At 52.6% G+C, this 26081-nt stretch overlaps 1 protein-coding gene and 1 long non-coding RNA gene across 5 annotated transcripts in view; one reads left to right on the top strand and one right to left on the bottom strand.

The window, feature by feature from the left end:
- Positions 1-1110: 1110 nt before the first annotated feature.
- Positions 1111-26081, bottom strand: part of Znf76 (zinc finger protein 76) — a 28409-nt gene continuing 3438 nt past the window's right edge. For 2 of the 4 annotated variants that reach the window (XM_021235829.2, XM_005084888.4), the window contains exons 2-14: positions 17032-17187; positions 11793-11873; positions 11606-11683; positions 9070-9269; positions 7039-7155; positions 6745-6820; positions 6095-6220; positions 5792-5971; positions 4515-4748; positions 4268-4431; positions 3489-3653; positions 2518-2631; positions 1111-1912 (exon numbers count right to left, since the gene is read on the bottom strand). In XM_021235829.2, coding sequence (XP_021091488.2) covers positions 1808-1912; positions 2518-2631; positions 3489-3653; positions 4268-4431; positions 4515-4748; positions 5792-5971; positions 6095-6220; positions 6745-6820; positions 7039-7155; positions 9070-9269; positions 11606-11683; positions 11793-11873; positions 17032-17104 — 1713 coding nt within the window. In that variant the 5' untranslated portion in view covers positions 17105-17187 and the 3' untranslated portion in view covers positions 1111-1807. The remainder of the gene's footprint in view (positions 1913-2517; positions 2632-3488; positions 3654-4267; positions 4432-4514; positions 4749-5791; positions 5972-6094; positions 6221-6744; positions 6821-7038; positions 7156-9069; positions 9270-11605; positions 11684-11792; positions 11874-17031; positions 17188-26081) is intronic. The other 2 variants (XM_021235830.2, XM_021235831.2) reach the window with 2 other exon arrangements.
- LOC110343677 lies at positions 9229-10132 on the top strand. Its single transcript, XR_002385988.2, has 2 exons — positions 9229-9346; positions 9426-10132. It is a non-coding gene; the product is annotated as an uncharacterized LOC110343677 (long non-coding RNA).

The following is a 26081-nucleotide window of genomic DNA, read 5'->3' as shown; positions in this document are numbered from 1 at the left end:
GCCACCTAGCGGGATCTCAATGAGGAGCTCTATGCAGGCAGGAGAAACCCGACTGGAGGGGGGGGGGTGACAGGTGCCTCCCCAGGACAGGGCGGCTTGGCACCTGGGCTCTGCTTCCCCTGCCCTGGGCCTTGGCCCTGAAAGAAACTCGGAACACTGCCCACTGCACCTGGTGGCCTTGAAGACACCAGAGCCTGGATGTGAAGCTCACAGGGCAACCTTAACAGCGGGGTCACCTGAGAGGTCCTGGCAGGGCAGCCCAGGGGCAGGTCTCCACATGGCTAGACGCCACGCCCCCCTGGGATTGGGATGCACCCACATCATGGTTAGATTTCGATGGAGCCTTGTTGAGGCTAATTCTGGGTCACCCCATGCCCAGCCTCTCTACGTCCATAGGGCTGGTGTCCAGAGTAAAAGGAGTTCTGAAACTCAGGGATAAGTTTGGGGCCACCCAGGCTATGAAGCACGATTCTGTTTCAAACACAAACTAACAAAAGCCCCCAAAACAGCAAAGAGCAAATGTGAGCCTTCCAGGTACCCCAGGAGAGGATGCACGTGGTCCTGGGTGCTCTGCTTCATCCTCAGAGCACAGGAAGGGGCTGGGCCCAGTACAGCATCACAGAAGAGAGAGGAAGAGGCGGCCCAGGTCCTAGGCACTCCCACACAGCTGTATCCGCCCTACAAGTGCCCCCAGGAAGTGCCCGAATCTGTCCTGCTGTGGCTGCTCTGTCTGTTGCTCCAACCCAGTCTTCAGCGGGTCATCTGTGCCTTTGCAATCCCACAGCATGGGCTTCGATGTCCTGTCCCCTAACTGGGTGACAGACCTAGGATGTCCGTGCTACAGCAGTGAGCATTAGAACCTCAGTAACCCTGGAGAGGGTCTCTCAGCTGGGGCTGTGTGTGTGGTGGCTGGGGAGGGAAGTGCTCAGGCTCCGTGCAATGGCAGAAAGACAGGAGACCCAGAGTTCAGTCAGGGCCTGGGAGCAGCAGCCAGGGTTCACCCCCTGGGCCCACAGAGAAGGCTAGACAGGATCGTTCTAGAGAAGCAGACTGGAGCCCAGGGAGTCCTGCCACCAGGACCCAGTCCTGAATGATGGAGGAACCCAGGTGGAAACTTGCAACTTTTATTAAATACTCATTCACCCGTTTACCGCCACCACCCAGAGCAGGAAAAAAATAATTATCAAAATAGAATTAAAAAACCAAACCACAAAAACAAATTAAGCCCAACCCCTAGCAGTCTAGGTGCAGGCCACGCTCTTGTTTCTCTGCCGGACAGAGTGAAGAGCCACTGGGGAGCTGTGGCCTGGGAACCTACTCCAGCCACAGGCCCCTGAGGAATTAATTCTGACTGTGGTGGCAGGAAGTTCCTGGTGCCAAGTGGCGAGGCATCTTGGCCACCCTACCCCCTGGAGGTGGTTATTGCTGGGAGGCGCTGAGCTGAAGAGTTGTCTACCTCCCCCGACGGCAGACCAGTCAGGGTGGAGGTCAGTCGGCGTCCACCTAGTCCCCATCTCTCTGAGAAAGGGAGTGGACAGAAGTGAGTGTTCCCCAAGGGAGGGGAGCGGTGTCCAGGGCAGCCTGGTGACCATGCGGCTGTCCTCGGCCCCCACTGTGCTGCCTGACCCTCATCTTGGGTGTGGCCCACAGCCCTTTCCATTAGAGGCCATTTTCCTGCTGCCTTCTCACTCCAGAGGCCTCTGCGGTCCTCCTATTGGGGTCAGCCGCAGCCAGGGTTCCCAGAGGCAAGGCTGCCTGTGAGCATGGCGCCTTCTCCAGCAACGCGTGTGGGAGCGATCCCCGTGGCTCAACAGCCGCTCTCTGACACTGTGGTTTCAAGGGTCACGGCCCCTTGCTGCATGGCAGCAGTGGCTACGCTTATGGCCTCCTCCAGGGTCTGCTGCTCCTCCAGCTGTGGAAAGGTAAGCAGGGAGGAGCGTGAGGCCTTTCCTTCCAGACCCCAACACAGAGAGGCATGTATGATCCACTTGCTCTCCCTCAGTAGGGCTGGCTCCAATACAGGCAACTCCCCGATAAAGAGTCCTATTAGGCAGTCTGGGCACACCACAGGCTGCCTCAAGGTCAGAGACACCACACAGCTCATTGAAGAGTAACTGACCAGGTGGTGGTGGCGCACACCTTTAATCCCAGCACATAGGAGGCAGAGGCAGACAGATCTCTGTGAGTTCGAGGCCAGCCTGGTCTACAGAGTGACTTTCAAGAGAGCCAAGGCCACACAGAGAAACCCTGTCTCTAAGCACCAATCAAACAAACAAACAAGGATAGCTGGCTAGAAAGGTCCTTGGAGAGGATGTGCTCCAGACTCATCTCCTGGGTGAAGAGAAAGGCTCAGGAAGATAAGGGCTTGGACCACAGTTCTCTGCCTCAGTCGCCCCAAGGCAAGGACGCCCCAGTCTCCCTCCGTCAGATGTTGGCTCTCCTCCGCCACACCTGCACCCCCCGGCCCCCCTTCACTGCCCTCTGTGGTCGGAATCCCCCTTCCTCTCTTCTACCCACCTGCACTGCGATGTGGGTTCCGTTGGCCGTGGCCAACAGCGCCACCTGTTGATGATGAAGAGATGCCACAGTTGAGTCCTCAGTTACCAAGGCCCCAGAGGTAATGATTGTGACCTGAAAACACAGACGCAGAAAGACCTTTTACCTACCTGCAGCACCTCCCTGTCCCCATGCAAGTAAAAATATTCCCAATGGAGAAAGCCGGTATGGGTCAGATTAAGTAGCTGGGCCTCAGGATTTAACAAGGTTAGATTCCCTTCACTCTGCAGGGTTTTCTTGGGAGTTGGCAAGTCGTGGTGGCACTGGAGACAGAACCCGGCAAACACCGAGGCTCAGCCTAGTCCTTTACGTTGCTGCACGTCTGAGACAGGGCCTCACTCAGTTTTTCACACTGGCCCCGAGCTGTCTCAGGGTCTCAGCTGTAGGCCACCACGCCTGTCCTGTCTTACACACTGTCTGGAGATGCCGGTTCTAAAGATGAAGGTTGCTGAGGTACTTTCTTTTCTTTTCTTTGGAGACAGGGTCTCTCTGTGGTCCTGGCTGTCCTGGAAATCGCTATATAGATGAGGCTGACCTCAGACTCACAGAGATCCGCCTGCCTTTGCCTCCCGAATAGTGCTGGGATTAAAGGTGTGCACCACACCTAGCCTTTGAGGGGCGATTGTAAATTTGTTTTTGTTCTGGGAATTGAACCTAGGACTTCACAGCCTGACAGGAACCCTACTACTGAGCTGTCCCCACACGTTTTCCACTCTTCAGCTTGAGACAGGTCTCACTGATTGTCCAGACTGACGTTACTCTTGTGAGCTTGCTGTCTCCCAGGTGGTTACAATTACAGGTCTACACCACTAGGTCTGGCAGGGAGATGTTTATGGGATCTTTCTCTCGTGAAGTGTTCTGATTGTTTGGACTGCATGTTTAATGCCCCCCATGGGAAGGGACCCTGAGAACAAGCAACTGCCTGGTCATACGGGCTGAGTCTGGGCGCCGTCGGCGCTGACCATGGTGACCGTGTGTGTGCCGGATGTGGCCAGTTCATCATGATGACTGGGGATGGAGAGCGCAGCGCTGCCATGCTGCGTCACCACGCTGATGGCACTCCCCAGGGCCTGCAGGTCTTCCGGGGACAGGCTGACCTGGTGACAGGAGGGGGATGAGCTGCAGCGTCAGAGGACAGTCACCACACCCACAGGATGCCCGCCTGCTGTCCTGGACGCCTGACTTTCAGTAAGTCACGCCAGCTCCAGGTCACAGGGGTGAGAGCTTGCTGGGGGGGCATCTCACGCAACAGGGCCATGCTTGCAGAGGGAAACACTAAGGCACTCACTGACACTTGTACTGCTCACTACTTTGCCTCTGTAACCCTGCAAGCAGGCCGGGGCCTCCACCTAGCTCATCTTCCTGCTCACTCTGGAAGCAAGAGGCACGCTAGACGATGATATACGGCCAAGGGGCAGGACACTCTGCAGCCAGCAACCCTGCAGACTTCCAGCTTCAAGACCCACGCACTGACATGACCCTCTTGAGGACATGCATGTCACCCACATGAGGGGCCCCCATCTCAGAGAAGGAAACGAGACCGGGAGGAGCAGGTGACACACTGGGCCCTTAGTTAGCCTTAGCTCTTTGAAGTCCATAAAGGCAAAATGGGAGCCTGGGTGGAGGTGAGGCTGGGCACTTCAGGGCTCCCAGAGTCCCCAGACTGGGAGAAGCCATTCTGAAACCGCCCCATCTATCCCAGGGTCTCTACCTGCTGGGCACCATCCTGAGTGATCAGAGCCACCTGGGGGGCCCCATCTTCCTCGGTCACCATGGCTACGTGGGTTGGGATGTCACTGCTGTCTTCCTTCACCTCCGAAAGGTAAGCAATGTGGGCTCGTTTGGTTGGCGGGCTTTCCTCAGCAGCAGAGGCAGCTAGGAGAGGAGGGCCGGGGCTGTCACCTGCTGCCCGAGGCCAGCAGAGCCCTGTGGCCGCCCCCCACTCTCTGCCCCCTCACCCTGCAGCTGCTGCTGCTCATACAGGGCCTGCTCACTCTCCTCCGTGGCCTCCAGCTCCCCGTGCGCGCTTCGCTTGTGCATGGCGAGGGTGGAGGTCTGCCGGTAGGTCTTGCCGCAGCTGCTGCACGTATAGGGCTTGCAGTGCGTGTGCACCACGTGGTGCTTGTACAGGCTCGAGTATTCAGTGAAGCGCTTCCCACAGCCTGGCACCGTGCACACATATGGCTTCTCCCCTGGGGACACTGGGCTGTGAGGGGGACTGGGGCTGGCAAGGGGAAAGCTAAGGGGATAGGGTTGGGGGCAGGGCTGGTGACGGGAAAGTCAGGGAAAGGACAGGAGCTGGAGAGGGCGTGAGGGCATGAGGGCGGGACCCTGCACCCAGAGACAAGGTAGAGAGAGCAAGGCCAACTTAGAGAAGGGGTGAGGTGGGCGCTGTGATGCTGGGTGAGGGGCTGAGGGTTGCGAACAGAGGAGAGACAGCGGGACGAGAATGGAGTGTCAGGCTGGACGGGAGAGACGGTGGGGAAACGGTGGAAACCTGGGCGGGGTGTGACACCGGGAGGGGGAGGACAGAGTCCTGTGCACAGCAGACGCTTGGAGAGGACCAGGTGGATTCTTCCAGACCATGCCTGAACATGGCCTCCTTCAAGAGCTCAGTGGATAGGGAAATCTCAGACAGGTGTGGGAATGTGGCTAGGACCTTTCCAAGTCCACAGAAGGTGGGGGCAAGACCTGTCAGACTGAGCCCAGTGGGGGACCTGCTCACGGGAGGTGACAGTCACCTGGGGGACCCACCCTAACCCAGCCCCAGTGGCTGGCAGAGAAGGAAGGGCTGGGGCTGAGAGGTGGTGTCCCGAACCAGAAGCTAGGAAAGAGGGAGGTGGGGCCTGGGAGAGGGAGGTGGGGCCTGGAGAGGGAGGTGGGGCCTGGAGAGGGAGGTGGGGCCTGGAGAGGGAGGTGGGGCCTGGGAGAGGGAGGTGGGGCCTGGAGAGGGAGGTGGGGCCTGGGAGAGGGAGGTGGGGCCTGGAGAGGGAGGTGGGGCCTGGGAGAGGGAGGTGGGGCCTGGGAGAGGGAGGTGGGGCCTGGAGAGGGAGGTGGGGCCTGGGAGAGAGAGGTGGGGCCTGGGAGAGGGAGGTGGGGCCTGGGAGAGGGAGGTGGGGCCTGGGAGAGGGAGGTGGGGCTGGGAGAGAGAGGTGGGGCCTGGGAGAGGGAGGTGGGGCCTGGGAGAGGGAGGTGGGGCTGGGAGAGGGAGGTCCTCACACGGCAGCCGGCCCACCTGTATGGATGCGCACGTGATTCTTGTAGTTGGTGGCGCTGGTGAAGCCACGGCCACAGTGGGGCTCGGGGCAGGTGTAGGGCCGCTCGCCTGTGTGGGTGCGCACGTGTACCTTGCGGATATTTGATGTGGTGAAGGAGCGGCCACAGCCTTCAAAAGGGCACCGGAACGGGCGTTCACCTGTGAGACGGGGTTAAAGGGAGGGCTCAGGAGGACCAGGGCTCCGCTGGCCCCGGGCTCTGGGACTCAGTGTGAAAAACATGAAGCCCTGGCCTCTGTGAATGGGGGCAGGGCTCAGCCTACCTGTGTGGGTTCGGACGTGCTTCTGCAGGTCTCCTGAGGTCTTGAAGGCTTTGCTGCACAGCTCCTCTGGGCACTTGTATGGTTTCTCACCCGTGTGAGTACGAACATGACTCTTTAGCCCATAGCCTATCCGTGTGTGGTGGGATTAAGAAGAGCAGCCAGCGGAACCTCATCCCTATGTTATTTAGAGGCTCTCTATCTAAAGCGATCTTCTGGGAGGCTCCAGAGGCCCAGGCCAGCCTCTGTCCCATCCTGCCCAGAAAAAAGCCCACTGTGTCTGTCCTGTGACACTTCTCAAGGCTGGATAGAGACATTCCAGAACATGAAATGCTGAGGGAGCCTGGAGAAGCAGGACCTAAGGGTCCTTGTTTCACAGAGGAAACAATGTCAGAGAGGTCACAGCCCTCAGTACCCACAGTTAGTGCTGCCAGAGTGGGCACAAGGGGCACGCCTCTCTACCTGAGCCCGGCCTGTCCTGCAGGCCCAGCCCCCACAGCTTCTCCCTGGCAGCAGGTTCTCCAGAGAGCACACACCTCAGGGGTGTCTCGGGAACAGCAATCTGAGCTTGGCCACCTTTGAGGGGCTCCGAGTGGATCTAGAGCCCTTTGCCCTCACCTGGAAGTAGAGCTTCCCCCACCCAGGCATGTTACCTGTGGCAAAGGCCTTTCCACAGCTGGGGAAGTCACACCTGTATGGACGGTCACCCGTGTGAGCTCGTTCATGTACCTGTGAGGAAAACAAACCCGTAACTCTGGGATGGGGGATGGGTTCAGCTCTTTGGTTCTCCTCCCTCCTCACTATCTGTGTCCCAGCTTCCTCTGCAGACACTCTGTGGACGGACTCTTCCCTCCAGCAAACGTGAGGGTGGGGCCCGGGCAATGCCGGGTACAATCACAGCCTTCCAGGGGAGAGGACCAGACTGAAAGCTGCCCATCAGCCCTTACCTTTAAGTGATGGGCGGTGGTGTAGAGACGTCCACAACCCTTGTAGCCACAACGGAAAGCTCTGTCTCCCACCTGCTGCCCTTTGCCATTATGGTGAGCCGAGCTATCATGCAGAACCTGAGGAAAAAACCCTGGATGTCCCTATGCATGCTCCCTGAGAGGATGAGAAGGGAGGGCAGGAGACCCAGCTGGTAGCCTAAGACCAATGGGTCAGGGGCAGGAAAGCTGAGCGCTCACATCTGCCAACACAAGCACAGGACAGAGCGGACGGGAAGTGTACCAGGCTTTTTGGGGGGGGGTAGTTCGAGACAGGGTTTCTCTGTGGCTTTGGAGGCTGTCCTGGAACTAGCTCTGTAGAACTCACAGAGATCCACCTGCCTCTGCCTCTGCCTCCCAAGTGCTGGGATTAAAGGTGTGCGCCACCATCGCCCAGCTGGCGTGAGGCTTTAAATCTCAAAGTCAGTTCATGCCTAGCAGCACACAATTCCTACCGCACCCTCTAAATGCCCAGACAGCACCACCAATGAGGGTTCAAACATTCTCACTCAAACCTGCAGCCTGGCATGGCTCCGTGTGGCCACAGGCTAGACTCTAGAAGGTTAGAGCTGAAAAAGAAGGCACATCAGTCCCCTGAGCAATGTGCTTAGAACTGGGACCCCTCTTTTGGAAATTTAAATATACATATATGAGATGTGTGTCTGAGAGTGTCTCTGAGGCAGAGAAACAAGACAGACAGGGACAGACAAGCAGGCATGCTACATGAGAAACGGCTGGCAAGCTGTCATGGTGCGGCCCTGATGGGCTGGGGAGGGCTGATGTTACAGGGCATCTGGGAGGACCTCCTGGATAGCTGGGAAGGCAGGAAGCTGGGTGGCTGGGATGGCCACACTTGAACTGGGTTGAGTTAGAAAGGCCGGCTGACCACACACACCTAGGAGCCCGGGACTCAGAAGCAAGTCCTCCTCCTCCCAGGGGGAGAGCTCGCTAAGGTGCACGCACAGCGGGCACAGTGGACGAGGGGTCTGAGTCATGGCGGCTGAAAGTGACCTCTGAAATCACCTGATCCCACCTCACAAACACTCAGCTCGGGTCTGGGAGGTGAGTGGCAGTGGCAGAGCCAACAATGACCTCACGGCTCCGCCCACTTCTTTCTGTCTCATTTGGTGTAGGGGCTGAAAGGAGGTGTGGCCTGGGGGTAGTTCTGTGCTTCCTTTTGAAGAGCCATGAAAATTTCCTCTTTCCTCCTACAGTTTATAAAACCAGTTGTCCCAGCCTGCAAGTTAGTCAGTGGTTGGGAAACTCTGGGAAACTGCCCATCTGTGGTCAGCCCAGGGTGGGAGCACCCCCATGGCCCACAGGTCTCTGTTCCTGTCCTCAGCAGGTAGGAAACAGGTCCAGTAGAGGCTCAGGGAGAACCAGAGGCTTCTCATCGGGCCTCATGTTCCAAGAATCCCAGCTGCCCTGGTGTACATGGCCTGCTCACTGTCTACTGGGTGAAATTTCCCAATTGCCTAAGTAAGTCTCAGAGAAGCAATAGACACACCAGCGTCCTACTCCAGTGGATGGGAAACTAGTAAAAAGACACAGGCAGAGCCTTCCCAAGGGCAGAGGGTTATCACAGCAGCTTGGGTGGGCTGGGCCTGACTTCCTGACACCTCACGGAAACCACTGCTCCTCCTCAGGCAGCACCAACAGCGGTAAGTGCACACAGCTGTCTGTCAGGGCTCCAGCGGGTCAAAGGACTCCTGAGAGGCTGGCAGGAGCTGGGGTAGAGCTGAGGTAAGAGCAGCCTTGGCCGTGCCCAGCACAGGCCTGCCGCCTTTCTCCAGAGGTGGAGCTCTGCGCTTGGTTTTCATTTGATGGGATCTTGTGTGGTCCAGGCTGGCTTCAAGCTCCCAGGCCAAATGCTGGGATTCCAGGCACAGACCACGACACTGGGCCACCGGATAAGGTTTTGGCAGCACCAAGAGGTGTGGGCAGGTGAGGGGGCCTGCTCCTGAGCAATGGCAGTGCCAGGCTCGGCACGCTCACCTTGCTGGCGTATTGCTCCAGGGCCACCACTGTGTCTGCACTGAAGGCCTCTTCATCCTCTGCTGCCAGGTCCTCCAAGCCCACCTCTGTCTGCACGGCGAGGATGGTGCCGTCCGATGACTCAGACACGGGGTGATGAATGTAGGCAGTGGAGCCGTCTTCCAGCTGGACAGCCTCCAGGGCGCTGGGGTCATAGCCCTCTACAGGGCACACGAAGTTAGTCCTGATGCCACACAGAGGGAGACCCAGCTGAGACCCCAACTTTAAATTATGAGTGGTGAGTACACCAGTGGGGGGGGGCTTCAGTGTGGAGTCTCTTCCGCCTTCACTCTGGTGATTTTTCTCTTGTCTCTCAGGAGGACAAGGCTTCGTAGGGTGCAATGACTGGGACTCACCAGCTCCTGAGGGCCTGGTCCATTATCATCTTGATGCAGATGTCCCCCAAGGGCTTCCTGCCCAGGTGCTCATCAGTCCCCATACCCTAGTTCACTTGAGTCTTAGGATAAAGACCTGAATCTCCACTCTGATGAGCCCCAAGTGCTCTGACCTCGGCTCTCGCCCCTTTGCCTTGCCCCTGTGGATCCTTGCATGGGCCCTTCCTCTAAGGCCCCCACCCCCACTCTGCTGGTTGGTCCTGTCTGCAGTGCTGAGTCCACACCGCCCTCCTCTTCCCCTAGTTCCCAGCTTCCCGACAGCTCTGCATAACTGAACGCTGGACTTGGGAAAAACTGGGCATCACTGAAGGCTTCTGAATGTGCAATGGCTAAAAACTGACTCAAAACAATGTGCGGTGAATCTGAGGTGTTTCTGGGAGTGCATGCTAGTGTTGCGTCACATGACCTCATTGCAGCCTCAGCTCCAAACACAACGTGCACTCTGCATTCTGCATGCTGTCAAGCCGCACAACACAAACCAACCCTGCCTGCAACACCTCAGCTCAGATCCAAGGTTGTCTTATAATTTGCAGTTTTAACTCTTCATACAAAGCGCCCTGCTCTAACAGAAGCATATCTGTTTAATTAGAGAAAATTTTAAAAAATAAAAATTTTCTATTGTCATTGCTCAACAAGTAGCAAATCTGTCTACTTTTGGATTATATTGTGTTATAGGTTTGATTTTAAAAACTGAAGTTCGAATTGTTGATTTGAATTTCATAAAAATTGTTAATCGAAACTGATCAGTGGTGGTGCACGCCTTTAATCCCAGCACTTGGGAGGCAGAGGCAGGTGGATCTCTGTGGGTTAGAGGTCAGCCTGGTCTACAGAGTGAGTTCCAGGACAGCCAGGGTTATACAGAGAAACCCTGTATAAAAACAAAACAAAACAAAACAAAACACACACAAAAAGGTTAAGTGAATTTTGGCTTGAGATTAGGGCCAGAATTTCCAACCATTTTGCGATGGCTCCAGCCACACGGCTGTCATTTAGCACTGTGTGACGTGAAGTGCGCTTAGCCATGGCGATTATAAAATGAAACTACTAATCAATCCTAAATGCTGAGGATAACCCCTCATCCATCACCATCCTGCGGTGCCAACATCTGGCCAGGAGCTCAGTGTGCAAATCTGCATCTGTCTTCAGGAACGGTGACTCTGGATACACACCAAACAACTGCCTACTGTGTGCAGAAGCCCGAGGAGGGCAGACAGCACTGCATCCTGTGGCTGGGGCACACGACTGTGGGTGTTGGGAACCGAGCCTGGGTCCTCTGGACGTGCAGGAAGTGCTCCTAACTGTGAGTCATCTCCCCAGCCCAAGAAGTATATGTCTTCATGACTCTTCATCAGTGACCGTTTATACAGAACTATATATCTAGGGCTCTGTAAAGTTGCTTGTGCAGGAGGGGTCAGAAGGGGAAGAAGCTGACGTAGTGTGGACCTGACGAATCTATGGCAGTCTGTCCGCCCTTGCTGAGAGGGGCTCGCCATCTGTCAGTCAGTCAGTCCATCCACAACAGCCGGCCTGCAGCTGAACAGCATCCTGTCTGACTTTGTTCTGTGTGTGTGCTCCAGCATGAGTGTAAAGCCTAGTGAGCACCTCCCTCGAAACCACGCCCACACTAAATGACTATTCTTTTGTACGTTAGAAACTATTTTCTTTTGGGTCTTTGAGACAGTCTCATTCCATAGCCCTGGCTAGCCCAGAACACACTAAGTAGCACAGGCTGCCCTTGAGGTCCTGGCGATCCTGCCTCAGCTTCCCAAGTGATGGGAGTGTAGGTATGAGCCACTACACCTGTTGAGGAGTTTCAGTCACTGTGAAAGATGGGTAAGTTTCTTTTTCCTGGCTTGTGACAATGCCCTCAGGTCCAACGCCAAGGCCTAAGTCTTGGTGGCTGGGCTGGTGCCAAAGCCAGCACCAAGGCCCATGCTGATGTTTGAGACTCGCGGCCGTCTTATGGCGGCTGTCCTGTGGTCTGCCCCAGGCCGCTCTCGGGCAAGCATGGTTGTGTCTTGGGGAAGGCGGTGCTTGTGCTAACCCCCTGCCCCTGCCAGCCTGCTTCTTCTTCCCCACCAGTCACATGACCACGGGCCCACCTTTGGGTGTGTGGTGTATGTAGGCCATGCTGCCATCCTCCAACTGCACAGGCTGACCATCCTCGAAGGAGAAAGATTCTGTAAAGAGAGCAACACCAGCCATCCTCTGGAGCCTGTGGTCACGGAGGGCGCCTCAGGGAGGGCTGCCAGGCCTCCCTCCGCACAGGGATGAGCTGGGGCACCTCACCTTTCTGTATCGTCACCTGGTGAATGTACGCAGTGGTTCCGTCCTCCAGTTGGATCACCTGCCCTTCAAGCAGCTTCTCTCCTGAGGAGGTGGAAGCAGAGGGGTGGGCCAGGCCTGGCACGGGTCTACTGCATGCTTGTCTGCTTTGGTAGACGCCTACTGGACTCTCTGAGTCCTTGCCTGTGACCCAAGCGTGGGTAATGTTCGCCATGTTCCCTCATGCGAAGCCTCAGTCTGGAGGCATTGAGGGAAAGGACATTCATCCATGAGGTAACCTTACGTGTGCCCTTCCAGTCACTCACCCAGAAGCAAGCTGCTTCACTGTCCCAGCCACACCTGTGAAGATGGAGACCTCTCATCTAACACAGAGCTGCTGAGATTGAGCTAAGTGGAAAACAAAGAATGTAACAGTGTGCCAAGACTTGGGGCCTCCAACAGGCAGGCTTTGGTGTGGGCGGTAGCTGTGGTGGGCTCTGGGGCCAGGACACAGCGCCCGTGTAAACTCCGGGTTCTCGTTCACTCTTTGTGTGACCCTGGCTGCCAGCTCATCCTCACAGCTCTCTTCCTCACACAGTTGCCCGGAGGGAGGACTGAGCGAGTCCACTGGGAACATGTCAGGGTTATGTCAGCTTCAGGGTTCACTCTAGTGAGGCTACTGTGCAGTCTGAGAGCCACATCTGGTAGTGCACACCTACAGTCCCGGCACCTGGGAAGTGGCGGCAGGAGGCCCAGGAGTTCAAGGTCAGCCTCTGCTAAACTGCATTTTGAAGCTGGCCAGGACTAGATGAGAGCCTTTCTTCAAAAACAAACAAAATAAATGGAAGTAAAGAAATATGGAGCTATGTGGGCGTGTGGATGTATGTGTGTGTGTGTGTGTGTGTGTGTGTTCCTCAATAAGTATCTCTCACAAGTTGGCCAGGAGCTCCCAGATTCCCCAGGGATGCTCTTGCCTCTGTCTTCCAGCAGTGGGATTATAGGCCTATGCCATTGCACCCAGCTTTTATGTGGGTGCTGAGAGCTGAACTTGGGTCCTCACTCTTATGTGTCAAGTGAGTGAGCCGTCTGCCTCGCCTGAGTGTGACTGTCATGCTCTGGCTCATCTGGGTCTCACTCCACAGCCGTTTGAGTCACATGGGTCTCCTTCACTGACCTATGAACCTCAAGCCCCCTGACCCAAAGCGTTTCTTGTTACAGGATCTTCCTGTATAGCCCAGATAAACGAAGACCTCAAAGTCGTGGTGAGCCTCGTCTTTCTGCCTTCTAAATGCTAAGGTTACAGGTGTGGGCATCATGTCAGGCTTTCTTTTCTTTCTCAGTGCTGGGGACTAAACTTAGAGCCTGGTGCATGCTAGGTAAGGGCCTCACTCAGGAGCTTGTTTTTTGTTTTTCCTTTTAGAAGGTCTTGATATGTGGCCCAAGCTGCCCTCAAGCTGGCAGTCCTCTTGGAACTCAGGTGTGGGCCACTGTGTCCTGGCTGATCTGTGATCTTTCTCATCTCTCTCCTCTCAGGCAAGGTCTTAGGTTGCCCGGTGGCCATCACAGTCAGTGCAGACTGAGGATAACCTTGACTTCCTCAGTCACTGCAGACTGAGGATAACCTTGACTTCCTCACAGTCACTGCAGACTGAGGATAACCTTGACTTCCTCACAGTCACTGCAGACTGAGGATAACCTTGACTTCCTCAGTCACTGCAGACTGAGGATAACCTTGACTTCCTCACAGTCACTGCAGACTGAGGATAACCTTGACTTCCTCACAGTCACTGCAGACTGAGGATAACCTTGACTTCCTCAGTCACTGCAGACTGAGGATAACCTTGACTTCCTCACAGTCACTGCAGACTGAGGATAACCTTGACTTCCTCACAGTCACTGCAGACTGAGGATAACCTTGACTTCCTCACAGTCACTGCAGACTGAGGATAACCTTGACTTCCTCACAGTCACTGCAGACTGAGGATAGCCTTGACTTCCTCGCCCGCCTCTGCTTTCACTGCGCTAGCTCTGGGCTCACAGGAGTGAGCCACCACATGTGCACAGCTCCCGGAATTGGACTCAAATGCTCCCTGCTCAGGCTGTCCTCTCAGGAGTGAGGACAGAAGGAAGGGGAGAGTGACAAGTTCACGCAAGAGGTGTGTGTGCTCCTTCCTTTGACGTTTCCGGCCTAGGCACTGAGTCTGGTAAGTCAGGAGACACCAGCTGCCCCTCCTGACTCCCTACTGACAACTTCCCAGCAAGGGAACCCACACTTGCCCCTAGAGGGAGACTTCCAGGGCTCTGTTGTAAGTAGTAGATTATGCACAGCACAGTTGTGACACCAGTTATGGAGTTGTGCACAACCTTGAATAGCAAATGCCCTCCTATTTTGGAAAGTTCTGGAATCCACCGGAGGTGGGCCTGGCTGGAAGAAGTATGTCCCTGGGAGTCAGGCGGTGTGTGTGTTTCTTGGCTCTTTTCTGCCTCACTGCCTCCTTCCTGTCTGCCATAGGGTGAAGGACTCTCACCACCCACAGGCTTCTGTCTGCCATGTTTGCCCAAGCAGGAGGTCAGAGCAGAGTTTTCTCCTTCGTGTCATTTATGGGAGATTTTCATCACAGCAAAGCAAAAGAGCTCACACAGAAAACTGGGAGCCGAGAAGTGGGGTGCTGGCTGTGCCGACAGTGTGGATCTTGGGAACTTTCCGTGGGAGGACTTTGGAAACGTTTGGGGAGGCAAACTAGAAAAAGCTTAGGTTGCTGTAAGCAAAACTTAACAAGCAGTTCCTGTGGGAGTTTGGAAGTCCAGGATGCCAAGGGGACATGGTCAGTGGAGACCAAGACCCCATGGTTTCAGAGGGGGCAGGGACTCTAGTGGGAACGGACTGGAGGGCCATTCACGGTGCATTCTGTCAAAGAGCACTGCCTATGTCCTAAGACTTTGAGTAAGGCTGACTTTAAAAGTAAAACACTAATTATTCTGATGGAGGAATTTACTTATCTATTTATTTTTTGAGACAGGGTGTCTCTGTAGCTTTAGAGCCTGATCCTGGAACTCAGTTTGCAGACCAGGCTGTCCTTGTACTCACATAGATCTGCCTGTATCTGCTCTCCAGTCTGGGATTAAAGGCATGCGCCACTGTCACCCAGCTCTGATGGAGGAAATTTTAAAAAATTAAATTACTTATGTGTGTGTGCATGCGAGTGTGTGTAAGTGGTGAGGAGGCGAAGACTGAAGAGGGCAGGGTTTTAGAGGAGCGGCTTCCTGGGCCAGAGGGCACGCTGCTTTGTCGCTCTGGGTTTTGTTTTTTAAAGATTCATTTATTTACTATGTACACAGTGTTCTGTCTGCATGTATGCCTGCACACCAGATCTCATTACAGAATGTTGTGGGCCATCATATGGTTGCTGGGAATTGAACTCAGGACCTCTGGGAGAGTAGCCAGCGCTCTTACCCCTGAGCCACTTCTCCAGCCCCAGTTACTCTGTTCTTTTGAGACAGGGTCCACTTTGTAGCTCAGTCTCCCGAGTGCAGAGATTATAGGCATATGCCTGGCTGACAACTGCTTTTATTCACTCAACTACTCATTCTCTGTGGAAAGCAGACTCAAGGGAAGTAACAGGTCTAAGGAGAAACACAGCACCACCATATTCTCTCTGCCTTCGTCAGAGGGACAGGACTTGCCATGGAAGTCAGCAGGCTGGGCTTTAGAAGGACTCCTGAGAGAGCACATTTGCAAGAGAACAAACCTAGAAAGAACACAAACATGGCCACCCAGAAGCCTGGCCACCTCTTGAAGATCTTACTTACGACATCTAGGGGTGTCTTACTTCAGTATCAAGGAACAAAATTTTAGGCTGGATGTGGTGGCACACACCTTTAAAACCAGAGCTCAGGAGGCAGAGGCAGGAGGATCTCTGTGAGTTTGAGGCCAACTGGGTCTACAGAGTGAGTTCCAGGACAGCCAGGGCTACACAGAGAAACCCTGTCTCAAAAGATCAACAACAACAAAGAAACAAAAAAAGGAAACACAATTTTAAGTGGAAAAAAAACAAACAATAAACAAGGCATCTGTAAATGTAAGCGGGAGATTTCTTAGCCATGCATTGAAATGGAAGGGTCTAGAAAAGGTAGGAGGAGGCAGGTTTCCGTCCAAAGACCAGACAGCAAGGGCGTGTCTGGGAATGGAGGGAGGGAGGAGCACCCCTATCCAAACACCCCTGCACCCAGCAGCTCTGTGCAGGCTCCGCTCTGGCGTCAACTCCCTCAGTAGAGGAGGGAGGGTGCCTGACGGAGCTCACGACTGCTGACTAAGTCTGAGTTTCAAACAAAGGACAAACTTTCATTAGGAGTGCCCTCATCTGAAAATCTAAAATCTGCGACGCTCTAAACCCTAATGACTTCAGATTAGAAGCATGCAGTGTACGCAACCATTCCAAACCCCAAGTCTCCGAAACCTGACACATGTGGTTCTGAACGCTTGCACAAGGGTTACCTCATCTGTTCTTAAAGCTTTTCAAATGTTACTTTTATTTAGGTATGCATGTACATGGGAGGGTGCTATGTGTATATGGTAACCTCAGTGACCAGAGAAGGTTGGACCCCCTGGAGCTGGAGTTACCGGCAGTTGTGGAGTGCCCAGCATAGGTGCTGCCTCTCAGCCTGTCCTTAAGTACTGTGTAGAACTTTTTAGTATTTAATCCTATGACTATAAACACATGCCTCTCCTGGTTTAACCCCAGCACTCAGAAGGCAGGGTCAGGAGGATCTCAGTGAGTTCGAGGCCAGTCTGGTGTACAGAGCAAGTTCCAAAGCTACAGAGAAACCATCTTGAAAAATCAAAAGTAAAATAAAATAAACACATGCCCCATGCAAATTTGAGGATATACTACCAAAGAATCTGTTACTTATCTGCAACTCAAATTTCTTTGTGAACCCAACATTTTTATTACCGGCACCCACTGGTATCAGATGTTAAGTCAGGAACTGTACGCTTGGGTGCCCCCTTCTGAACCCAGGGTCTCTTGTACATGGTAGAGACTCACTTTCTTACATCAGGATGGCGAGCTGCCTCTATCTCGGAGGCGCCCATGGACGGGGACAGTCGTGTCTGACAAGGAGGCCTCAGCTGGCCCATGCTGGTCCATCCCACAGGCTATTATTCTAAGGGCTCTCTCCATCATGAGACTCACACACGGGCTGCACCGGGTGGGACCAGCAGGCAGCAGAGCAGGGCACAGGACTCTGGGCCCTGGCAACTCACCTTTGACAGCTTGCTGGACATAGGCTGTTGTCCCATCACTGAGGGTCGCTGTCTGCAGCCCCAAGCTTTCCATGACAAACTGCCGCTTGTGCCTTCAGACATGAAGTTAGCTTCTGGCCACCACCGAGGTCAGAGATTTCCTTCTGGGTCACCAATCTGAGAAAAATGGACAGTGTCACATAAAAGAGGCTTCGCAGCTTCCTCCTGCTGCCATCAGTGAGGCCGGCCCAGAGCACACAGACACATTTTCAGAGAAGTCAGTTGTTCCTATGGAAAGTGTTCTAAATGGTAAGCACAGAACCCTGCCAGTCAAGCTGCTGGCGAGGTCAAAGTCCACGGACCGAACCCTTCGCAACTGCTAAAGGCCACAGGCAGCCAGCCTCCATGCATCTCCCCAGCGCTCAGATCCCTATCTGCTGGCACTGCTGACTGTCTTCAGGGAATAAGCATGTCCCTAAAGGAATTCAGTGTCCCCATATGAAGGATGGCACCTCCATCCACCCAGTGGCAGGTCATTCCTGAAGACACTCCTCCTAAAAGCCGAGCGACCCAGCTCAGGCCAGTACCATTTCTCAATGATAAGAACCTCCTACCGGCTCCCTCAGGATAGTCTCGCCTGCTCCTGATTTGTTCCTAACAGGCTGTGAAGATGACATTAAAAAACAAACAAACAAACAAAAAAGCAAAAGCCTGAATATGCAGCTTCCCTGATTAAAGCCCAACAGCTCACCAAGAAGCGGGGCCCCCCTTCTCCCTGGGCTCACCCCCTTCACCACTTACCCTCGACATAACCTGCCCCCCACCCAGGGCTGCAGCCAAACATGCTGTGCACAGGAGTGACTATGTCCCAGCAGCACGCAGCATGGGCCACTGCAGACCACCATACTGAGACCTGCCCTCAGTCTCTGCTTTGGTCTAGTTAAGATTTTCTCTTTCTATAAAGAGGGATTTATTGTTACATTCACTGACAACTTTCAGGACTTGGTTCTAACCTTCCAACATGTAGGTTGCGGGTATCAAACTCAGGTTGTCAGTCTTGGTTGCAAGTGACTTTAGCCACGCATCCATCTTGAAGGTCCTAAGATTCTCCCAGACTACCTGCTTCATCCCTGCACCCTCCCAGATGATACTGTTTCCCACTCACGTACCCGGAGGATGTTTCTATGTCACACAGCACATGTCACTTGAAGCCGAAGTGACAAGCTGGGTTGAGGAGATCAGGATCTTGGCGTAACTATAGTCTATCTGTGACTCGCTGGCTGTGATGCTCTGCCCCAAGCTTAGCTTCCTCACCGAACACCTCACCGAGTCCATAAACATTTACCGCGCCAGCCAGGGAGCAGCATCGGCAGCTCTGGTGGTACACACTGCAGGGGGCTGACGGAACAGCGGGGTGTGGACATGTCCACGTCTCTACACTCTGGTGCCATCAAGTTCCCTAGTTTAAAAACATTTTATTTGGGCAGTAGCGGCGCACACCTTTAATCCCAGTGCTCAGGAGGTAGAGGCAGGCGGATCTCTGTGAGTTCGAGGCCAGCCTGGTCTACAAAGCTACACACTGAAACCCTGTCTCAAAAAGCAAACAATAAAGTATTTTCTGTGTGTATGCACCCATGTACATGTGGAGATCAGAGAATGACTTGAACTCTCAAGTGCTCCTTCCACCGTGTGGGTTCTGGGGACTCAACTCAGGTTGGTGGTAAGTGCCTTTATACACGGAGCAATCTTGCTGGCCCTATTTTTCTGTTTCGTAGTTAGCTCCTAAGACATGGAACCACTTGCTCAAGGTTGCATAGCTACTAAGTGTAAGAGGAGGATATGAACCCACAGATTCCGATCTGGAATGAGAGCCCAAGTTCTCTACTCTTCTGTTAAGTGCAGACACACTCCTGGGGGTTTAAAACCTCCAAGGTCGTTAAAAAATACTCTTGTGGGACATGGGCATATATATTTTCTTGAAGAGGTTGTCTAAGGCTGCCCCAGAGGCATGGAGAGATCAAAGGTAAACAGTCTCTGGGAACTGACACTTGAGCCAACTTCTCTAGAAGCTACCTGGCCTGGCTTGTCTTAGGCTGTTCTACAACTCTCATTCTTTTAATCAGAGAGATTTGGGATTTTTGTAACCCATTTTACTATAACCACAATGTGTGAGAAAGAAAGGACATGTGTAAGACTTGGCCTACATCCAAAAGTACTACAGGCAGGAGAGGCAGAAAGGCCTCCAGCGTTCATGGCTGGCACGCAGCTCCCACAGACAGGCGGCTTAATTTAGGGAGTCTTCTCTCCACTGGGCTCCACAAGGACAACCTGTGGTGTGGTTGCCAGCACGGTCTCCACAGCCCGAGAGCCTGCACTCTAATCTAGGCACTGTCTCTTAGAAGTGGGGTCACTTTGGGCAAATGAGTGTCCCTGAGCCTCAGATAGCACATACGGGTCAGCAGTGGCACTGCCTCCTAGGTTATTGTAAGGGCTAAATGAGGCCGTAAGAGCTGTCACTCAGCACAGCGCTAGCGCGTGGCAAGCACTCCAGAATGAAGGCTGCAGCACAGGGAGTGAGACACAACCTTAGTTCATCCCCTCATGAAGGACGCAGGCGGCTGTCTGTGGAACTAACTGGTTTCTGGTCTTGATTTCCTTGTCTGCTTCCTTACCCATTGGTCCACGTGGCCCTCTGGTCCTTCCCGCTGCCCAGGCTAACAGTATTGATGAGGATATACCCTTTAATATGTGCCAGGCACTACTCAACATGCTCGCCCGCATTCTTTTATGAGGAGGTGCACACAATCCCTTGCAGGCGAGGCTTACTGAATTTAGGAGATAAGTGATCTGCCCAAGGTGCCACAGCTACCAGCCGCTGACAGGGCCAGGCTGGCCAGTCTAGGTATGGCCTCCACACTTCCTACTGATGAAGCATTGGGCACAGTCAACACTCAAGGCACGACCTCACCCTAAGCTCCTCAGTCTACTGTGGGGGGAGAAGGAAAAGCTGGGATACCATGTCCTAAAACAACCCTTCTTAGACCCGAAGAAATCCAAATCTATCCTTCCCTGTCTCCCTCCCTCTCTTCTTTTCCCACCTCCCTCTTCCCACTTCTTGTGCTGGGCCTTTAACCTAGAGCATCACACACACACATGCTCAGGGCTGTCAGAGTCCTCACTTCTCTTTAACCTAGAACATCACACACACACACACACACACACACACACACACACACACACACACACACACACGCTCAGGGCTGCCAGAGTCCTCATTTCTCTTCCTTTGGCTTAAGACATTATCTAACTATGCTGTCCAGGGTGGTCTTGAACTTGTGATCCTTCTGCCTCCCTTTCCTGTCTTTAAGTGGTGTATTCTGAATACTTTTATGCTAGCACTAAACTCCCAAGTGACCACAGAGGCTGTCTGCACAGCTCCTGCCTGCAATGGGCATCTCTGATTCTGAGATGGACAGAGGTGTGCAAAACGATCTGAGCTGGGTATGGGGAGAGGCAGCTGGGGAAGGGGAGTGCACAAGAGTGCCAACAGCAGGCCAGACCTAAAGCAAGCACTCCTGAGCTTCTCAAAACAGCGTCCAGCCGAGTTCTGCTCCTCCACTTTTAAAATAGAATTTGACCTGTTGGCTGAGTGCAGAAAATCAGAGTAGGCAAATAAGGATGCAAAACACAGGAGACTGCAGAGCACATGTGTGCTGGTGTTCCTCCTCTTTGCAAAGGTTCCCATCTGATCTGGTCCACATCAAACTCCTACAGATGACAATCGATAGTCCGGGAGGGACAAAGGCTGATGCGACAAGGGGCAAACAAATCAGAAACAGATTTGAGAAAGCTGTGTTAACAAAATGATTCTGTATTTGTTACTACAGAAACGGACTTCAGTAGACATCAAGACCTGAGCCTAATGTGGCTTTCTTTTCTTTTTTTTTTTTTTTTTTTTTTTTTTGGTTTTTCGAGACAGGGTTTCTAATGTGGCTTTCTAAATGACGAGGGGAAAACAGGAAATTAGTAACAGAAAATTGCATTGCCCAATAGAGATTTATGCACACATCTCTGTCAGAAAGCATGCTGGCTTTAAAAGCCCAGCTCTTGTTTGCATGGTTATGTGGCTATTGCAACTGTAGAGATGTAAGCTAGCCACAGAAAACAGAGTGACTAGGCAGAGTGAATAATTTCCAGTTCCAAAGGGCAGGGGATGCAGGACCCTATTCTTACAGAACAAAATTTATTTCGCTAAAATCTCAGCTATGAGCTGGGCGTTGGTGGCCTTTAATCCCAGCACTCGGGAGGCAGAGGTAGGTGGATCTCTGTGAGTTTGAGGCCAGCCTGGTCTACAGAGTGAGTGCCAGGACAGCCTCCAAAATAATACAGAGAAACCCTGTCTCAAAAAACCAAAAAAAAAAAAACCTCAGCTATACATTTAAGTAGGATTTTAACACCTCAGCTTACAAATACCCAGCATGATCATCATGGCTGTATTTCAACCTCACTTTTAGTTCAGGAATCAAGGCATTTTGGAAAGATTATACTAACTTTGAGGGGAAATTACGTACCAGTAAACAAACTGCCAGAGGTATGAACTAGGGGTGGCAGAGCATGCCTTCATTTATTTAGTTTTTTTTTTTTTCACAGAGCACAGAGACACTGAACTGGAGCTCACTTAGAGGCCTCACCCACTATTGACCATCATTCACGGTACTACAAGGTGCTCCACACACTGCCAGAGGAGAAAAGTATCAGTCTCATCCCCGCTGTGAAGCCTATGAGCTACAGTGTGACCTTCTGCAGTGCACCTATTGGTGAAACAGTGGCAGCTCTATGGGAGTAACCAACCACCCTTCTCGTGGCAACCACTTGGAAAGGGGAGGCAGATGTATCTCTGTGAGTCTAAGGCCAGGCTATACTAGACAGCATATTCCAGGCCAGCCAGGGATATATGGTAAGACCCTGCCTAAAAAAAGAAAGAAAATATTAGCAGAGCAATGATCAAGGTACTCAGCTGTGGTCACCACTGGCTTGACAAGAGCCATTTATGTGAAAAATGACATATCCTATCAGCATTAGGAGGGACAGACACACTCACTTAACACACCATTTTATCAAGACACCAAAGTGGAACAATATACAAAACCTTAATAAGGAAGACAGAGTAGTTCTGACCTTCAGAAGGAAAAAAAAGACGAGGGATAAAAGAGCTTGTGAGGAAAAAGAATAGCTGGGGAATATTTTAACAAAAGATCTATGAAATATATTAAAAACACAGACACAAGGTGGGTGTGGCAGCTCCTGCTGTAAATTTAGAAGGCTGATACAGGCAGATCCCCAGGAGTTCAGGACTAGCCTGGTCTACAGAACGAAACCTGTCTCAGTAAACTAAAGAAGGCAAAGGAGTTAAAGAGACATCTCAACAGAGAAGATGTAAGCTGAAAACCAGCCAGCACAGACAGACTGAGCAGGGTGAACCCTAGAACACTGGCAGCATCAAATGCAGGCCAAGGATGTGGATGGATATGAACTCTCTTCCTGTCGCTGGCAATGCAAGAGAGGCAGCCACTGTAGGAGACAGTCTGGCAGCCTCCAGTGAGCACGCTTCTTGCTATTTATCCAAGTGAACTGAGAACACATCCACAGATGTGTTTATTCAAGCAACCTAAACTCATGGAAACCAAGATGTCAACATTTGATGGAATATTTTAACCTAACCCTAACCCTGAATATTTTAAGTTTTAAAAAATGTGTGTATGTATGTGTGTGTGTGTGTGCGCGCGCGTATGTGCACACTCATGCATGACTCTGAGTACATGTGAAGGTCAGAGGCTGGAAGATGACATCAGCTGCCTTTCTCAATTGATCTGTAACTTACTTCTTTTTTTGAGGGCAGGATTTCTCTGTGGCTTTGGAGCCTGTCCTAGCATTCACTCTGTAGACCAGGCTGGCCTCAAACTCAGAGATCCGCCTGCCTTTGCCTTCTGAGTGCTGGTATTAAAGTCCACCACTCTCAGGAACCTGAAACTCACTGACTGGCTAGAGCTCTAAAGATCTGTCTGTTTCCAACTCCCTGTGCTGAAGCTACAGATGCACATGACTGCACCCAGCTTTTTGTGTGGGTACTGGAGATCTTCATGCGGAGTGGAGACTGGTGGCTCATCTTCACTGCTCCCCAAAATCATATCCTCAGGTGGCATTAGCGTTCGACATATGGCAGGTGCTCCCCGGTTATTACTTTACCAACGGAGGAAATTTATCGCCAGCACACTGCCCAGGCAGAGCTCTGAAGCCTCTACAGTGCTCCCGCTCCCCAGACACGCTGTCTTGTTTACTCTGAGCCTTCGGTTCACCAACACCCACAGTGGGAGCTGAGATGACAGGTCCTTCCTAGCCTAAAGTGGTCGTTTAAAGAAGGGAAGCCAGGAACCATGGGGTCACACAGCGACATGGTAGCAGGGCCAGGCAGACTCCTAGACCTCTACCTTTTCCGTCTACATACATCTGTCACTAGGGCTGGGAAAGGAGGCGGTTACTGTGGTCCCCACATTTGCACACTGAGCTGCTTATCAACAGCTCCACTTGACTGTTAAAAATCTCCCATGAGTAGCACTCGGGAGGCAGAGGCAGGTGGATCTCTGAGTTCGAGGCCAGCCTGGTCTACAGAGTGAGTTCCAGGACAGGCAGGGCTACACAGAGAAACCCGGTCTGGAAATAAACAAAAACAAACAACACAACAAAAACACTCAGGTCATCCTCTGCTACATAAGTTTGAGCCCAGCCTGGGTTACATGAGACCCTGTCTCAGAAAGGGAAAAAAAGTAAATTCCTAATTTTCCCTTCTCAATCTGATTTTCCAAACTCTTTCCCTTCAGTATGTGGAATTCCTCCTTTGTTGCCCAACTACAAATGGGAGTTGTTCTCAACATCTTTACTTGTCACATTCCATCCATCCATCCATCCATCCATCCATATCTCCTTGAAAGTAAATCCACAATTCAACAATTTCTCTTATTCCTTCACTTTTCTTTTCTGGACCACTGAAGGAGCACCACACCGGTTCACTGTGGGAGCACCACACACACCAGTTCCCACTGCGGGAGCACCACCACCATCGGTTCCCACTGCGGGAGCACCACACACACCAATTCCCACTGTGGGAGCACTACCCCCACCAATTCCCACTGCGGGAGCACCACCCCCATCGGTTCCCACTGTGGGAGCACCACCCCATCAGTTTCCACTGCGGGAGCACTCCATCAGTGCCTGTCTTACCACTCTGCCCCGATCCAGCTTATTCTCAACAAAGCAGCTAGAGTGAGCTTTCAGAACATAAGTCAAATCATGTCACTTATCTGCCTAGACTCCTCTATTGGCTGATGACCTGTGAGGCCCAGCTGGCTCTTCATGTTTTTGGAATATACAAGGCTTATTTCTGCCTCGGGGCTGTTGAGCTTGCTTGTCTACTGTTATGGAAATAAATTTCCCTCAGGTGTACGCCAGGCTCATCTCTAACTTCTGTCAGGTCTTTGCTCAAATGTTACAGCAACAAGTCCCTTGCCACTCTGTATAAAGCAGGAACCCTGGCCACTCCCTCTTCTCTACTTAGAGGTTCCAACTGTTTTGTTTGCTTTGCTGTCTGTCTCTCTCGTCTATTCCCCAGTGGGTGAACTCAGCCCTCTATCCCCAAGCCTAAAAGAGTGCTTTGCACACAGCACACAAAATACTGATAAGATGGACGGACAGACAGATGGATGGATGGACAGATGGACGGACGGATGGATGGGTGTGTGGGTGAATGGATGGGTAGGAGAGTGAAGGAATGAACACTATCCCTTCAGGATCTCTATGTTGGTTAGAGGAAAAGATCCTTGATGAGTCTGGGCTCTCTAACCCTTGCAGGAGGAAACCCTCTCACGCCTCACCAGTCCCCAGATCCAGCTCGGCCATTTACCACCAGAACCCTCACCTGAGCTAGGGAGCAGGCCTGCACCAGGGCAACTCGTTCTTGTTGCTAGGACAGTGCAGGTCCCAGGCCACCAGCACACACTTCTGCAGAGTGCTAATTTGTAAATTTAGCCTTCTGAGAGCTCACAAACAGAAGCGGTCAGACGTGGGTTAGGGCGGAATACTCTACTTAGTCTAGGTAAGCCCCATTCAGTAGCAGAGGCTCATCTGATTGGAGGTGTTTCCCGAGGAACAGGGTAAATTTGTACATATTCATCTAAGGACTCCTCCACCACCACATTCTGACGTGGATTTCCAACACACAGAAAGGCAGACTATCTAAACCTTCACAGGTCCAACAATTTCCAAGTCAGCTAGCGACCTATCCTCCACTCCTACCTAAGCAGTTCACGTAGCCCTCTTCTTGAAAACAAGTCTGTACGAGGCAGCCCCTGACTCTGTTACCGCTGGGTTCTAACCCTTTAATTTTTTTTTTTTTTTTTTTTTTTGGTTTTTACGAGACAGGGTTTCTCTGTATTGTTTAGGAGGCTATCGGTCCAGCCCGGCCTCGAACTCACAGAGATCCGCCTCCATCTGCCTCCCAAGTGCTGGGATTAAAGGCGTGTGCCACCACCACCCGGCTGGGTTCTAACCCTTTAAAACCGTTCATTTTGTGTGGCTGCGCTTGCACCACAAGCATGCCATGACATCTGTGTGGAGGTCAGAGGGCAACTTGGAGGACTCAGTTCTCTCCTACCATATGGGTCCTGGGGATCAAACTCGGGCATCAGTCTCTACCTGCTGAGCCTTCTTGCCTGGAGTCTAGTGTCTTCTCAACCAACTTGTTTCGGGCTTACTTATCCCAAAGCCAACAAACTCAAAAGTCCAGGGCTGTTATCCATTCCCTCACCAGAAACGATGACTAAACAGAGAGGCATCTAAGTTCCAGACTGTCGGACCTGTCGGCAGTTGTGGAAGGGAGACGCAGCTACAGAGTGTTTCCCTTGCATACAGGTGACACGATTTCAGAGCTTAGTGCAGTAAGCAATGACTGACTGACTGACTGACTGACTGCCTTCCAAAGACAAGAGGGAGGAGTCAGGTGCCAGCAGACAAAAGGG

This window comes from Mesocricetus auratus, unplaced genomic scaffold, assembly GCF_017639785.1.
Source record: "Mesocricetus auratus isolate SY011 unplaced genomic scaffold, BCM_Maur_2.0 Super-Scaffold_100027, whole genome shotgun sequence".
NCBI classification, from domain to species: domain Eukaryota; kingdom Metazoa; phylum Chordata; class Mammalia; order Rodentia; family Cricetidae; genus Mesocricetus; species Mesocricetus auratus.
This window is presented reverse-complemented; position numbering and strand designations above follow the sequence as displayed.